This window comes from Podarcis raffonei, chromosome 3 (genome assembly GCF_027172205.1).
Source record: "Podarcis raffonei isolate rPodRaf1 chromosome 3, rPodRaf1.pri, whole genome shotgun sequence".
Classification (NCBI taxonomy): Eukaryota; Metazoa; Chordata; class Lepidosauria; order Squamata; family Lacertidae; genus Podarcis; species Podarcis raffonei.
Genome location: NC_070604.1, coordinates 3,136,932 through 3,151,428, shown reverse-complemented (window position 1 = coordinate 3,151,428; position 14,497 = coordinate 3,136,932). Strand labels below are relative to the sequence as shown.

General features: G+C 45.3%; 1 protein-coding gene across 8 annotated transcripts in view; it reads left to right on the top strand.

Annotated features, from left to right (window-relative positions):
- EHBP1 (EH domain binding protein 1) overlaps window positions 1-14,497 on the top strand; it is a 292,232-nt gene that overhangs the window by 222,579 nt on the left and 55,156 nt on the right. For all 8 annotated transcript variants that reach the window (XM_053380363.1, XM_053380362.1, XM_053380361.1 and 5 more), the window contains one exon: window positions 12,598-12,725. In XM_053380363.1, the coding sequence (XP_053236338.1) occupies window positions 12,598-12,725 (128 nt within the window). The remainder of the gene's footprint in view (window positions 1-12,597; window positions 12,726-14,497) is intronic.

The following is a 14,497-nucleotide window of genomic DNA, read 5'->3' as shown; positions in this document are numbered from 1 at the left end:
GGAGAGCCGATGGAAGTTGGAACAGCGCGCGCGCAGTTTCAAATCCCAGTGAAGGGAGGAAGAAGGAGGGAAAGAGCGCCAAGAAATGTTATCTCTGCCAGCAGCCAGGTCACTTTGCCAGAGTCTGCCCGCAAAGAAAGGAATGGCAAGGGATGGCGGGAGCTGTTGGGGGGAAGGAGGAGGAAGTCCAGGAGCCAGTAAAAGCCAACGCCTGTCTGCCTCTGTCAGGGCACTGCAGACAGGCCAAGGAGCAGTAAAAGTGCCCACTCCGGAACCTCCAAGACCAGCCCTAGTAATAGAGGTGTTGCTAGAGCTGGCAAACGGATACCCACTAAAGACTAAGGCGCTGCTGGACTCAGGCAGCTCCTGTAATTTTATGAGCAAGGAGTTTGCAGCTGAACACCAGATACAGACACTCCCTTTAAGCAACCCCCTGCAGGTCACCACGATCGATGGGAGGGAGCTGCTGGGAGGAGAAGTCAGCCTACAAACCGTCCCAATGGTTATGAGGGTGGCCAGGCACACTGAGAGGATAGCGTTCAATGTGGCCACCCTGGGAGGGGCTCCAGTCATTTTGGGAATGAGCTGGCTAGCGTTGCATGACCCGCTAGTGGGCTGGCATCAGAGAGTGGTCTCCTTTGGGTCAGCACATTGTCTGGAACACTGCAGAGAGGGAAAGGTGCCAGAAGGGGCAAAAGCCTCTCTAGCAGGGACGGAAGTGGCGGACAAAGGGAAGGTGCCCAAACAATACGCTGACCTGAGCAAGGTCTTCAGTGAAAGGGAAGCAGATAAATTACCACCGCACAGAGACTTTGACTGCCAAATTAATCTGGTCCCTGGGGCCCAGCTCCCCGTGGGCAAGCTGTACGCCATGTCAGACAGGGAAATGCAGGAGTTAAGGGAGTTTATTGATAAAAACCTGAAGAGGGGCTTCATCAGAGAGTCCAGAGCGGTGGGGGGGAGCCCAGTGTTTTTTGTGGACAAAAAAAACACGGATAAACCGAGATTGGTCGTGGACTACCGGGCCCTAAATGCCGTGTCAGAACCAGTGACTTTCCCCATGCCCAGGATTGATGACATTTTGACCAGGGTGAGGAAGGGAAAGATATTCACGAAACTGGACCTGAGAGGGGCATACAACCTGATACGAATAAGGAAAGGGGATGAATGGAAAACCACCATGTTCACCCCTTTGGGGGCGTTTGAATATCTCGTTATGCCATTCGGATTACAATCAGGCTCCGCCTGTTTTCAATCGCTCATGAACCACGTACTGGGACCTTTGCTCTACAAGAATTGCGTGGCCTTCCTCGATGACGTGCTGATATATTCAGAGAATGAGGAGCAGCATGTAAAGGATGTCAGGGAAGTGCTGAGCCAGCTGCAAGCAAACCAGTTGTGGGTGAAATTGGAGAAGTGTCAGTTCCACACCAAGGAGGTGGAATTCCTGGGGTACCGCTTATCAGACAAGGGATTAGCCATGGATCCAGGCAAGGTCCAGGCGGTGCTGGAATGGAAGACACCAAAAACGAAAAAAGATGTGCAAAGGTTCTTAGGGTTTGGGAACTTTTACCGTAAATTCATCAAGAACTTTGCCCACTTAACGGCTCCCATCACGGACTGTCTAAGCAGCAAGAAGAAATTCGTTTGGACGGTGGAGGCGGAGCATGCTTTTGAGGAATTGAAAAGGGCATTCGCTTCGGAAGAACAGCTCCTGCATGTGGATTTACAAAAACCCATGAGAGTGGAAACTGATGCCTCAGACCGGGCGGTGGGGGCGGTGCTGCTTCAGCCAGGGAGCAATAAGTCGGAATGGAGACCGTGTGCCTTCTTTTCGCGTAAGCTGAACAAATCCGAGAGGAACTACACGGTATATGACCGAGAACTACTCGCCATTCACGAAGCGTTCCGGAGATGGAGACACTTACTAATTGGCGCACAACATAAGGTGCAAGTGTGTACGGACCACAAGAATTTGGAGTATTGGAGAACGGCACGGGTGCTCAACCAACGACAAGTGAGATGGGCCCAGGAGTTCTCCAGATTCCATTTTGAAATTTGCTATGTGCCAGGTCCAGAAAACATCAGAGCGGACGCTCTCTCTCGCAAACCTGAATATTTGGAGGGGGAGGGAGCGCCGGAAGAGAGACATATTATCCCAGAGGACCACTGGGTGTGTGGTGCGGCCTGGGTGGGGCAAAGAGAACTGGTAGAGGGAACGGTAAATGATGAGTACGCCCAGGACAAGCTCAGAGGTCTAAGGAGAGAGGGAGAAGACCCCGGGGGTTTTGAAGAAAGAAACGGGGCATTGTATTACAGAGGGGCGCTATATATACCCGAAGGGGAATTGAGGGGGAGAGTACTCAAACAGCTGCACGACAATCCCACAGCGGGGCATTTTGGGCAACACAAGACCATGTGGTTGGTGACCAGGGAGTTTTGGTGGCCCAAGGTGAGGGAGGATGTACGGGAGTATGTGAGAAGGTGTGACCAATGCCAGAGAGCCAAAGGAGAAAGGCGGGCACCAGCGGGGTTATTAGAACCGTTACCCACACCAGAACGACCGTGGGAGGCGGTGTCGATAGATTTTATGACTGATCTGCCCAAATCCCAGGGGAAAACCGCCATACTAGTCGTAGTAGACCTGTTAACTAAGATGGGTCACTTTGTAGCTTGCTCACATGCAGTCACGGCGGAAGAAACAGCGAAATTGTTTGTAGAACATATTTTCAGACTGCATGGCGCCCCCTTGAGGGTGGTTTCCGACAGAGGGAAACAGTTCACGTCCAGATTCTGGAGGAAACTTATGAGCTTATTGCACGTAGAGGTCAACTTTTCGACTGCCAGGCACCCTGAGACCAATGGGCAGGCGGAGAGAGCAAACGGTATTCTCCAACAATACCTGAGGTGTTATGTCAATGACAGAGAGAACGATTGGGTCGAAAAGTTGGCACTAGCGGAATTTGCTTACAATAATGCTGAGAATGTGTCCACCGGGATGAGCCCCTTTTTGGCTAATTATGGGTGCCACCCCAGGGCGTTTCCAGGGGAAGGAGGGGAAAGATGGAGTGTTCCGGCCGCGGAACTTTTTGTAGAAGAAATGGAAGCGATCCATCGTCAACTCCAACTCAACTTAGAAAGGGCCAAGGAAGAATATAAGAGGCAGGCAGACAAGAGCAGAAGGGAAGGTGAAACAATTAGGGTGGGGAGTCGGGTCTGGCTATCAACCCAAGGGTTGCCGTTCAAGGGGGGTTGCAAGAAATTGAGACCCAAAAGATTGGGACCATTTGAGGTCATCCAACAGGTCAACCCAGTGGCGTTCAGACTCCGGTTACCGAACCACATGAAACTGCACCCAGTATTCCACAGGTCATTACTGTCACCATACAGGGGGGAAGGTGAAGGGGTATCCACACGGGGGCCAGCCATAGAAGAAAGGGAAAGCCGCAACCATGTGGCGGAAATCATCGACTCCAGGTGGAAGAGTAATCAGGTGGAGTATTTCGTCGCGTGGGAAGGGGAACCGGAGTCGGAAAACACCTGGGTGAAGGCAGAGGAGGTCCGTGACGAGATCTTGATCGAAACGTTCCACCAAAGGTTCCCCAGGAAACCTCAGCCAGTAGCGAGGTTTCGGAGGGAGTACTTTGGCACCACCGACGATGAGGAGGAACTGGAGGGATTCAGGGAATCGGAGTTGGAAGGAGGAACAGACTCCGATGAGGAGGAGTACTTGGAAACCGGAGACAGCAAAAGGTGGAGGGAAGTGTTCGAAACTTCGGAAGATGAGGGAGGTTCCTTCAGGGGTTTTGCTCCCTCGCCTCCCGCAGAGGAGGGGAGGGAAGGGGGTGAAGGGGGCCCTGGAGGGGAGGTGGATGTCAGGGAACTGCCATCTGAGACTAAGGAGGTGAAAGGGCTCATGGAGGGTGAGAGAGACCATTCAGCGGAGGAGGGGACCAGCAGGGGGAGAAGTGGAGTTCCAAGGGAAAGTGAGTCGGAGGGAGGGCTCAGAGACACTTCAAGCGGGAGCAGCGGGGAGATTTCAGGACCTCCTGTAGGGACACCCACTCCTCGGCGGAAACTGTCACGCCGAGAGTCCAGAAGACGCGTTTCCGTTAAGGAGCTTTTATGCTGGAAGAAGTTCCGTAAACGCCCACTGTCCGATTCAACGAGCGATTGATGGAGTCATGTTTAAGGAGCTCCATCACAGACAGAGGTTTGGGGACTTAGCCAAACTCTGAGGGATTAGGATTTTACGCACAAGCAGCTCATCATCCCATCACATTCACTTTTCTTGTCTTCAACTCCATCACGTCCTTCATCAAACAGACAGTTTAACAACGAAGGCCCACATACCTTGTCAAAGAGGCAGCCGTTAAGAATCTCTCCAGAAAGAGACAGCTCTTCTCTTCATTTGGGCTGAGCATCATCCCCTCAGCCTCATGGCAGAACATATTGCCGGCGACGGTAGCCAGCAAACAGATTAGTTGAGCAGATCCCAGGTAAATCAGTGTTTCATTAGATTCAACACCACTGGGATCCTCTACAAGTCAATCTCTTTGCTCACAAGCTAAATCGTCAGCTACCCCATTACTTCAGCCGGTTCCAAGAAAACCAAGCAGAAGCCTGGGATGCCCTAATGACGACATGGCCAAAGGAACTCTTGTATACCTTCGTTCCTCATGCCATCATTCCGAGAGTCCTCCAAAAGATCAGGTTGAAAAAAGCTTAGGTGGTTCTAGTTGCGCCATTATGGCCCTGCAGGCCTTGGCTGTCAGAGATTCAGGCTTTTTCAGTGACACCACCATTTCATCTTCCTGTATTGTCCACTGTACTTTGCCAGGGACTCATCCGAACTTAGAATGGTTGAACCTGACCGCATGGTGTTTGAGTGCCATAGACTGAAATCTTGTGGTCTGGATGAGAATGTTATCTCCACCATTCTAGCTTCCAGACGTCCATTCACAAGACATATTTATCAATCATCATGGTCAGCCTTTAACTCCTGGTGTAAAGCTTCTCATCTGTGACCTCACAGAGTAGCGGTTCCGGATGTTGTCCGCTATCCCCAACATGGTCTGCAAAATGGCCCATAGCCTAATACTTTAAAACATCACCTTTCCATCATTTCTTCAATTTTAAGTTCTGTTGGCCGTGCTTCGTTGTCACAAAATCTGCTAATCAAATGTTTTCTCAAAGGAACTACGTTACAGCATCCTTGGGTAGCTTACCATTTCCCACCATGGAACTTACATTCTGTTCTGTCAGCGCTGCAATGGCCTCCATTTGAACCGCTACACTAAATCTCCTTAAAGAACCTTTCTTTAAAGTCCTATTTTTGGTTGCAATAACTTCAGTGAGATGGGTTTCAGAACTGTTGACCTTGTTGGTCATTTACATATCTTCCATAAGAATTTATGCATCTTCCATAAAGATAAGCTCCCTCCTTTCTACCAAAAGCTCTTACCAAATTCCATGTTCAATAGGAACTCATTCTCCCGACTTTGTAGTGACCAAAACACACATCAGAAAAGTTTGGCATTGCTTGGATGTCCGCAGGGCCTTAAAAGTGTATATACAGCAGTTTTCATCCTTCCACCTTGGGAGGAAAGCTCGCTTCAGCTACACTAGCTAGATGGATTAGGGGTGCATTTCCTTAGCTTGTGATACTATGAAATTGCCCCGCCCATCTCATATTTTGCTTATTCCTCTGGGTCAGCCTCGACTTCTGCTGCCTTTATGGCTAATGCTCCTTTAATAGATTTTTGTAGGGCAGCCACTTGGTTGTCCCCCTCCACTTTCACTAGACATTATAAATTTGACCAAGTCACCGTGTCTTCAACTCAGGTGGCTTCAACTCAGGTGTTACACCAAGTTTTGTCAGCAGTGTGGACCTACCCATTTATTGGAAAGTGCTGTGGTATGTCCCAATCCACTGTTCCCAGCTTACCTGAAGTGTAGATTTGTGAATGGGACGCTGGGGACAGTGGAACCCTCCCTATGATGGTCTGCAGTCACACTTGTTTTTGTTTTTTCCCTTAGGAGGGGTACTGTTGACTCTGTCACTTCTATTTTTATTGATTTATGAGCCAGAAAGGGAGGCAGGCTGCTATTCTTGTTTCACGTGCTTTGGTGAACATTGCTGCTTGGCAAGTCTAGAAAAACTGAGGAGGAAGTGCCTGTGTCCCACAAGTCTTTACTCCTGCCTGAGGTCATGTGAGAGGAAATACCCAATGCACTGTCACCAGCGTCCCACTCACAAATCTACACTTCAAGTAAGCCAGTCGTTCTGTTCAGGTTACCATTCAGACCTTATAGTTGATTGAGATCCTGATTTAGTGCTATATGAAGGGAAAGCTTATCAGTAAGAAGTCTCTCTGTGAAGATGATTAAACAGGACCCACAAGACAACCGTTTGTTTTTGAGATGTCTAAAATTGTAATTTTTGCCACATTTGGAACAAAATGCATTTCAAGGTACATTTTCACAGATATGGGTCTACAAGTGACACTTTAAAAAAAAACCTCTGGGCCATATAATATGATATGAGCAGCTGAATATACAGCAGTGATCCTCAAACCATTTTCCCCATGGACCTCATGAAAAGTGCTAAGAGTTTTGGCAGACCACTTAATGAATTCAGTTGCCTGTTGTAGCAATTGTAAAGTGTTGTGTTAAGATGTTGTATGATTTTTAATGTTATTTTTGTTGCTTATTTTATTAGCATTACATTTTATATTGTTATAATTTGAATTCCATAAAAATTCAAATTATAACAAGAATAAAATGCAATTTAAGAAATAAAAGCAATAAAATAGCATTAAAGGTCAGTATGACTAGTTCATGCAGTGGTGGTGCTGTCTCCCTCCTTTAACCAAATCCATAGACGCACCACAGCCACCTGAATGAAGCTCATAAACCACTGGGGTTCCACAGACTATAGTTTGGAAATCCCTGCACTAGACTGTTCTTGGCCTTTTTTAGAAACCCCTCCCCTTAAATTCATTTTTTTAAGTAACATTGTTTCATCATTCACTGGAATTTTTCTGAAATCAGGTTCATCTATATTCAGAACATTATGGTGAAACCAATTCCTTGAAAGAAAATCCTTTTAGTAATTAACACATGCAGCTTAGTAAAGAGATAGGGTGGTAACACGTCAAGTCAGTGATCTTTCTTGGGTTCCTGTAAGATTATTACTTTTGCTATCAACCAGAACTTGGGTACTTTATTCTTATGGATTATTTATTGTACAAAGCCTAGTAGTTAGTGTCTTGAAGGTGTTTTCCTGGTTTCTTCAAGCATTCAGGAAATACATCTTTGAGCCCACAAGCACTTCCTGGTTTCTGTGTTTTCTGGTTTCCATTTTCTTTATGTGGGAATCAAGATAATTTGGTTTGGTTGCAGGACCTGTTTGTAACAATACGTATCACTTCAGGACAGACAAAAAGGGGTTCAGGACAGACAAAAGACTTCTGCACATAGCATAGTGTATGGAATTTGTTCTCACAACAAGCAGTGATGACCACCAACTTAGATGGCTTTAAAGGTGGATTGGGCAAATTCATGGAGGAGAAGACTATCAATGATTGCTTTTTCCAACCTCCACTGCAGAGTGCTTATAGCTGGGTCATTAATCTTGTTGCATGCCACCTCCAGTCTCCAAGCAGTGCATGACTCCCTGGGGTTCCATGTTTCCTTTTTGAAATGAGGCACAGAAGAAACAGTCTTGTCTTTAGGATTTATGGTTTATTTACACATATAGACAATCTGAGCCCACAGGTAATGGAGGGGTTCACAGCATTATCACCTCAAGAGGGTCCCTTAGCTTCAACCTTGGATTCAGATTGACATCAGTCATTGTGCTATGCCTGCTGCTTTGTGTATTGGTCACATATCTTGAATTCTACTAACATTGCTTCTTACTCAATACTCTAGGGTCTTTATCTCTCAAGGGAGGGGTCCCATCCATTTGCCATCCCATACTGGATCCCTTTGATCTTCTGTTTCTTAATGGCCTATCATCCCAGGCAGTCACCACATCACAAGAGACTAGCTTGGCTTAATTAGCTGTTACATTTGCTAATTCCAGGAGATTAGAAATGTCTAGCACACAGTTTAATACATATGGGTATGGCACCCAGTTTTAACACTCCATACCTTAATTAAATTTGAGTTGCTGGAAGCCATAGGAAGGCAGAGTAGTCTTGTGTTCAGATCCTGTTTGCAAGCTCACAATAAGCATCTGGTTGGCAAATGTGCTGGAGCATGTGGGCCACAATTCGCTACACACTGCTTGTGCCTTGGAGAGGTGCTGCTAAGGTAGCAAAAACAGCACGGGAGGTGGCAGTTAAGAGATACTGGTCTCTGTAGTCACAGCAGGTACCGTCATTCTCCAACACTTTGACTTCATCCCCGAAGGCGCATTCCATTGTCTCTCAAGATAGACGGATGCCAACAATAATTCACTAAATAGTGATTTACTAATAGCAGCAGCAGCAGCAAACAATTATCTAATCAGGTGTTGCCTCATTCAAACACCTGCTGAAAATGTACCATAGCCAGCTTCCTAAAACTATAAAGAAAAGGTTAGGTTGGCCCCTGCCAAGGGTGGGGTCCCAAGCGGTTGCAAAAATGGTGCCTCTCCACTCTGAACTGGAGAGGCTAGGAATTGCTCCTTTGTTGCTATGGGTAAGGTGTGTGGGTTCCTCTGGCAAGGGGGTAAGAGAAGGGGGGGCTAAGTATGCCTTTGTACTTCATCATACACAGAGACCACCATCAGACCATATAGGGCATGGATAGGCAAACTAAGGCCCGGGGGCCGGATCCGGCCCAATCACCTTCTAAATCCAGCCCGTGAACAGTCCAGGAATCAGCGTGTTTTTACATGTGTAGAATGTGTCCCTTTATTTAAAATGCATCTCTGGGTTATTTGCATCTCTGGGGCATAGGAATTTGTTCATTCCCCCCCAAAAAAAAAATAGTCCGGCCCCCCACAAGGTCTGAGGGACAGTGGACCGGCCCCCTGCTGAAAAAGTTTGCTGACCCCTGGTGTAGGGCATGTGTGGAGAACCTTTTACCCTCCAGATGTTCTTGAACTACAACTTCCACCATCACTGGCCATTGACCATGCTTACTGATGGGAGTTAGAATCCAACAACATCTGGAGGGCCCAAGGTACGCTTTGCACCTTAAATTGGAACTGGAAAACTATATTCTTTTCGCTACCCTACCAGCATTCTTGCAGCTTTTTGCCCTAGATGGAATTTCTGAACCATCTTCAAGGACAGCCCCATATAGAGTACATCACAATACAGTGGTACCTCTGGATACACACACCTCTGGTTGCGTATCCTTCGGGTTACACATGCGGCAAACCCAGAAGTATTTTTCCGGGTTTCGCCGCATGCGCAGAAGCGCTCTATGCATCGCACGCATGTGCAGAAGTGGCACCTCCGGTTGTGAATTCCTCGGGATCCAACCGGAGCTCCGGAACGGATCCCGTGCGCAACTGGAGGTACCACTGTAGTCTAGCTTTGAGGCTACCAGGCTATCCCTATTCAGAAATGGCCATATAGAGCACACTAATGAAAATGTTCCTAGCTATTCAGGCCACCTGCTGTATTGCTGTTTTATGCTATCTTTGTTGTTTTTGGTGTGGTTTTAATATTGTTGTACACCACTTTGGAATTTTAAAAAACTCTGTGTTTTAAATACATACATACATACATACATACATACATACATACATAGCTTCACCTAGTTGTCCTTAAATTTAAAGCAGCAGCAGATCTAATTGTAGATCTTTGTTTCTTGTGTAGTTTGGTCCAAAGTAACCAATTCTTAGCTTATCTGTAATATATATAAGAAAGATTGTGCTATCATTTTTCATGTACTTGTCAGTGGATAAATAAATAAATAAATATGTAGCTGTGTATCTCAAAGGCAATGGTAAAAATCCTGGATCAGCCATAGGTATTGACCAAGATTTGGTCTTGCTGCCTTAATTCCCCAAACGTTAAGTTGAAATAGAGACACATATTGTGCAATGCTTTAATGATATAGGAATAGCAAAGCACTTTGCACATGGGAAGTACAACATAAAGGATGAATATGAATGATAAAATATATCTGCTTTCTTATACTCAGACCTCTAGGACTGAACATAAAACTTACTCATTTGATATTTGACATGTGTATAGCAATTCACCGTGGTTATAATTCCTCCACCGTGGCAAGATTTAGACAGTTGTTGTTGTTTAGTCGTTTAGTCGTGTCCGACTCTTCGTGACCCCATAGACCAGAGCACGCCAGGCACCTCTGTCCTCCACTACCTTCCACAGTTTGGTCAAACTCATGCTGGTAACCTCGAAAACACTATCCAACCATCTCATCCTCTGTCGCCCCCTTCTCCTTGTGCCCTCCATCTTTCCCAGCATCAGTGTCTTCTCCAGGGAGTCTTCTCTTCTCATGAGGTGGCCAAAGTACTGGAGCCTCAGCTTCACGATCTGTCCTTCCAGTGAGCACTCAGGGCTGATTTCATTAAGAATGGATGCGTTTGATCTTCTTGCAGTCCATGGGACTCTCAAGAGTCTTCTCCAGCACCATAATTCAAAAGCATCAATTCTTCGGCGATCAGCCTTCTTTATGGTCCAGCTCTCACTTCCATACATCACTACTGGGAAAACCATGGCTTTAACTATACGGACCTTTGTTGGCAAGGTGACGTCTCTACTTCTCAAGATGCTGTCTAGGTCTGTCATTGCCCTTCTCCCAAGAAGCAGGCGTCTTTTAATTTCGTGGCTGCTGTCACCATCTGCAGTGATCATGGAGCCCAAGAAAGTAAAATCTCTCACTGCCTCCATTTCTTCCCCTTCTATTTGCCAGGAGGTGATGGGACCAGTGGCCATGATCTTCGTTTTTGGGATGTTGAGCCTCAGACCATATTTTGCGCTCTCCTCTTTCACCCTCATTAAAAGGTTCTTTAATTCCTCCTCACTTTCTGCCATCAAGGTTGTGTCATCTGCATATCTGAGGTTGTTGATATTTCTTCGAACAATCTTAATTCCAGCTTGGGATTCATCCAGCCCAGCCTTTCGCATGATGTATTCTGCATATAAATTAAATAAGCAGGGAGATAAAATACAGCCTTGTCGTACTCCTTTCCCAATTTTGAACCAATCAGTTGTTCCATATCCAGTTCTAACTGTAGCTTCTTGTCCCACATAGAGATTTCTCAGGAGACAGATGAGGTGATCAGGCACTTCCATTTCTTTAAGAACTTGCCATAGTTTGCTGTGGTCGACACAGTCAAAGGCTTTTGCATAGTCAATGAAGCAGAAGTAGATGTCTTTCTGGAACTCTCTAGCTTTCTCCATAATCCAGCGCATGTTTGCAATTTGGTCTCTGGTTCCTCTGCCTCTTCTAAATCCAGCTTGCACTTCTGGGAGTTCTCAATCCACATACTGTTTGAGCCTTCCTTGTAGAATTTTAAGCATAACCTTGCTAGCGTGTGAAATGAGTGCAATTGTGCGGTAGTTGGAGCATTCTTTGGCACTGCCCTTCTTTGGGATTGGGATGTAAACTGATCTTCTCCAATCTTCTGGCCACTGCTGAGTTTTCCAAATTTGCTGGCATATTGAGTGTAGCACCTTAACAGCATCATCTTTTAAAATTTTAAATAGTTCAGCTGGAATACCATCACTTCCACTGGCCTTGTTATTTGCAGTGCTTTCTAAGGCCCATTTGACTTCACTTTCCAGGATGTCTGGCTCAAGGTCAGCAACCACACTACCTGGGGTGTACGAGACATCCATATCTTTATGACATATCTTTATGACATCCATATCTTTATGACATATCCATATCTTTAGACAGTAGTGCAGTTATAATGTTGCAAGTGGATTACTGTTTGTGATAGCAGTCCAGGTGAGGTCAAAGGTTCTCAAGGTAATAACTAGAACAGGGGTGGTTAATACCTGGCCAGGACCAGATTCCACTGCCACCCTCCACAAAAAAACAATTTCACACACACACACACAAGACCTCACCAATTTTGGTAGTGATGACAAAAATAAAAATAAAATAGGCATAGATAGTGAACTACAAGTCATCTCAAAAATGAGTAGCTTCCCCAAAGTTTGTTTTGTTTTCCAATTTATGCAGCTGTACAGCTTAATGAGAGTCTGGGGTGAGGCAGGCAAACTGTGTTTAAGCAAGACGTAATTAAAACAACTTAACATCTGGTTATGTTTGTTTAACTCATTCATTACTTCCAACCCTTAAAAAGGAAACCTGCTTATAAAAAAGCTCAATTGAAATCAGTTTGACCACTACATTATGGGCCACCCTATAAAAAGTATAGTTTAAATAACTGTATGGCAAGGACATGGGGAAGAGAGTCATCAAGAATCACATTTGTAGCCTAGAGTCAAATTATTGTATTCCATTTCCAAATCAGTTGCACTTTAAAGGTTATAAACAGCAATCCAAATGTAATCTCTTAAATGGATACATTGTTATAATGACTCCACATCTAAATACTCCTCTTTGTCTCCGTCTGTGTGTGTGTGCGTTATATTGTGGTGTTTGCATATTTAGCTGAACAGAGCAGCAAGTTGGTGGATTGGAAGCTGAAGAAGCTCCTGGAAGCTCAGCCACAGGTGGCAAATTCACTTTCCAGTGCTGCTCAGAAAGCAGTCATTGATAGCCCAGAGCAAGAGCTTAAGGTAAGTTTTGACTAAGCTACTGTCTTAGTACTTGAGGCTTCTGGATTCTGATTTGTGCTGTTAATGGTTATGTCTGTACAGATGTATGAGAAGATATACATTTTAACACTTGCCTTTTGTTTTAACAGTGTGTGTCCTCTTATGGGTGGTGCTTGGTTGTACAACAAGTGATTGCTCACTTGGGCCACTGTACCACAATCTAGTTAGGCATTCTTTATTTCAACTAGTCATTTTAAATTTATGTAAGTGTAGGAAGTAAAGTACATTACATGATTCGGACTGAAGTCAATTCTCTCATTTACATAGATGTGAACAGGGCCTTCCTTTAATCTCTTTTAACTAGTGTGTTTTTTTGGTCGGTATGACATACCACCACCTCCTTTTCCCCTGCCACCATCTTGTGGCTGCCACTTGCCCACCCCCATTCACTTGCTCCCCCCCCCGCACCTTTGCCACTTCCGCCTCCTCCTCCTCCATCACTGCTGCTTCCATGGCTGCAGGCACAGCCTCCCGGGGCTGATTGGGTGCGACCCAAGGTGCCTGCCAGTGATCGTCAGGCACCTTCTCGGAAGCTGCTTTGTCATTTGTAAGGGTCATGCCAAAGCAACTGCGGGAGGCTGTGCCACTGGAAGCAGCAGCAATGGAGGAGAGGAAAGCAGCAAAAGTGCAGGGAGGGGCGATTGGGGTCGGGGAAGCAGTGGTGGGAGTGGTGGGGGGGTCATGGGGCGTACCGGCACCTATTTTTCTTGTTTAAAAATGCTGCTTTTAACGATTAACTGTTGGGTTTTGCTATATTGAAATCAAACTATTATATAAACCCATATACGTTTCTTAAACATTTGTGCCCCGCAGTGTAGGTAGTGCAGTGCATTTTGGGTTGGGTTGCTTATTTTCTACCTAGACATAACTAGATAGATACAATATAGTAAAGGTGCATCTTACTGTCTTCATTAGGTCACAACTGTTACTAGTAAGTGAAAAGATTTTTATGCCTATGGGGCAGTTCCACTTATGTATAACTTTTCACCCACCTGCAGACTGTGGGTGTATACACTGCTGACTGAAAGGATTTCCTCCCCAGATACAGAGATGCTTTGAAGTCCCAAAACAATGACTTTCATTGCTTTTTCCTTTACACTGTCGGTTCCGATAAATTGGTGATGAAAGTGTGTGGCAGCAGCAGAGGACTTTCAGTCTCTATCTTTGAACAAAGGGAAGCTTGGATCAAGTCTGATTTTTTGCGTTCAATTTAGCTTTCTGCAGTGGATTTAATGCAAAATGAAGCTGGCCTCAGAATAATACAATGGATTGAAAAGGCTAACTGAATTAGTGGGCTTAGAGGAATACATTTGTAAAGTGGCAGAAGTCCCCAGTCATAAAAAGGCTTCTTAAAATGGGATTTGCTGGCTAATCGCACTGATATTTTAGCATGTTGCCAGGCCTAAAAAATTAGCCATGTTTGTTTATTTTGGTAAAGACCTGCATTTTGACTGTCAGATGGCTGTTGTATGAAGAGCTGGAAGAGATCCTTTTCTCAGAAAAGCAAAATCATAGCTGCTTGATTGTTGAAAAAACAAATCTAGCATAAGTGATGCTTTATAGAAATAAGAGTTAACTCAACAAATGGCACACCAACCCCCTCTATTAGGTCAATTTGATTTAGTTAATGTGACAAAAATGGTATTGCATGCTCTAAATACACTTTTTTTTTTTTATTAATTTGGTGTGCTTTATTTTCTTTGTTTAAGTTGCTGCAGCGAAAAGGGTAGCCA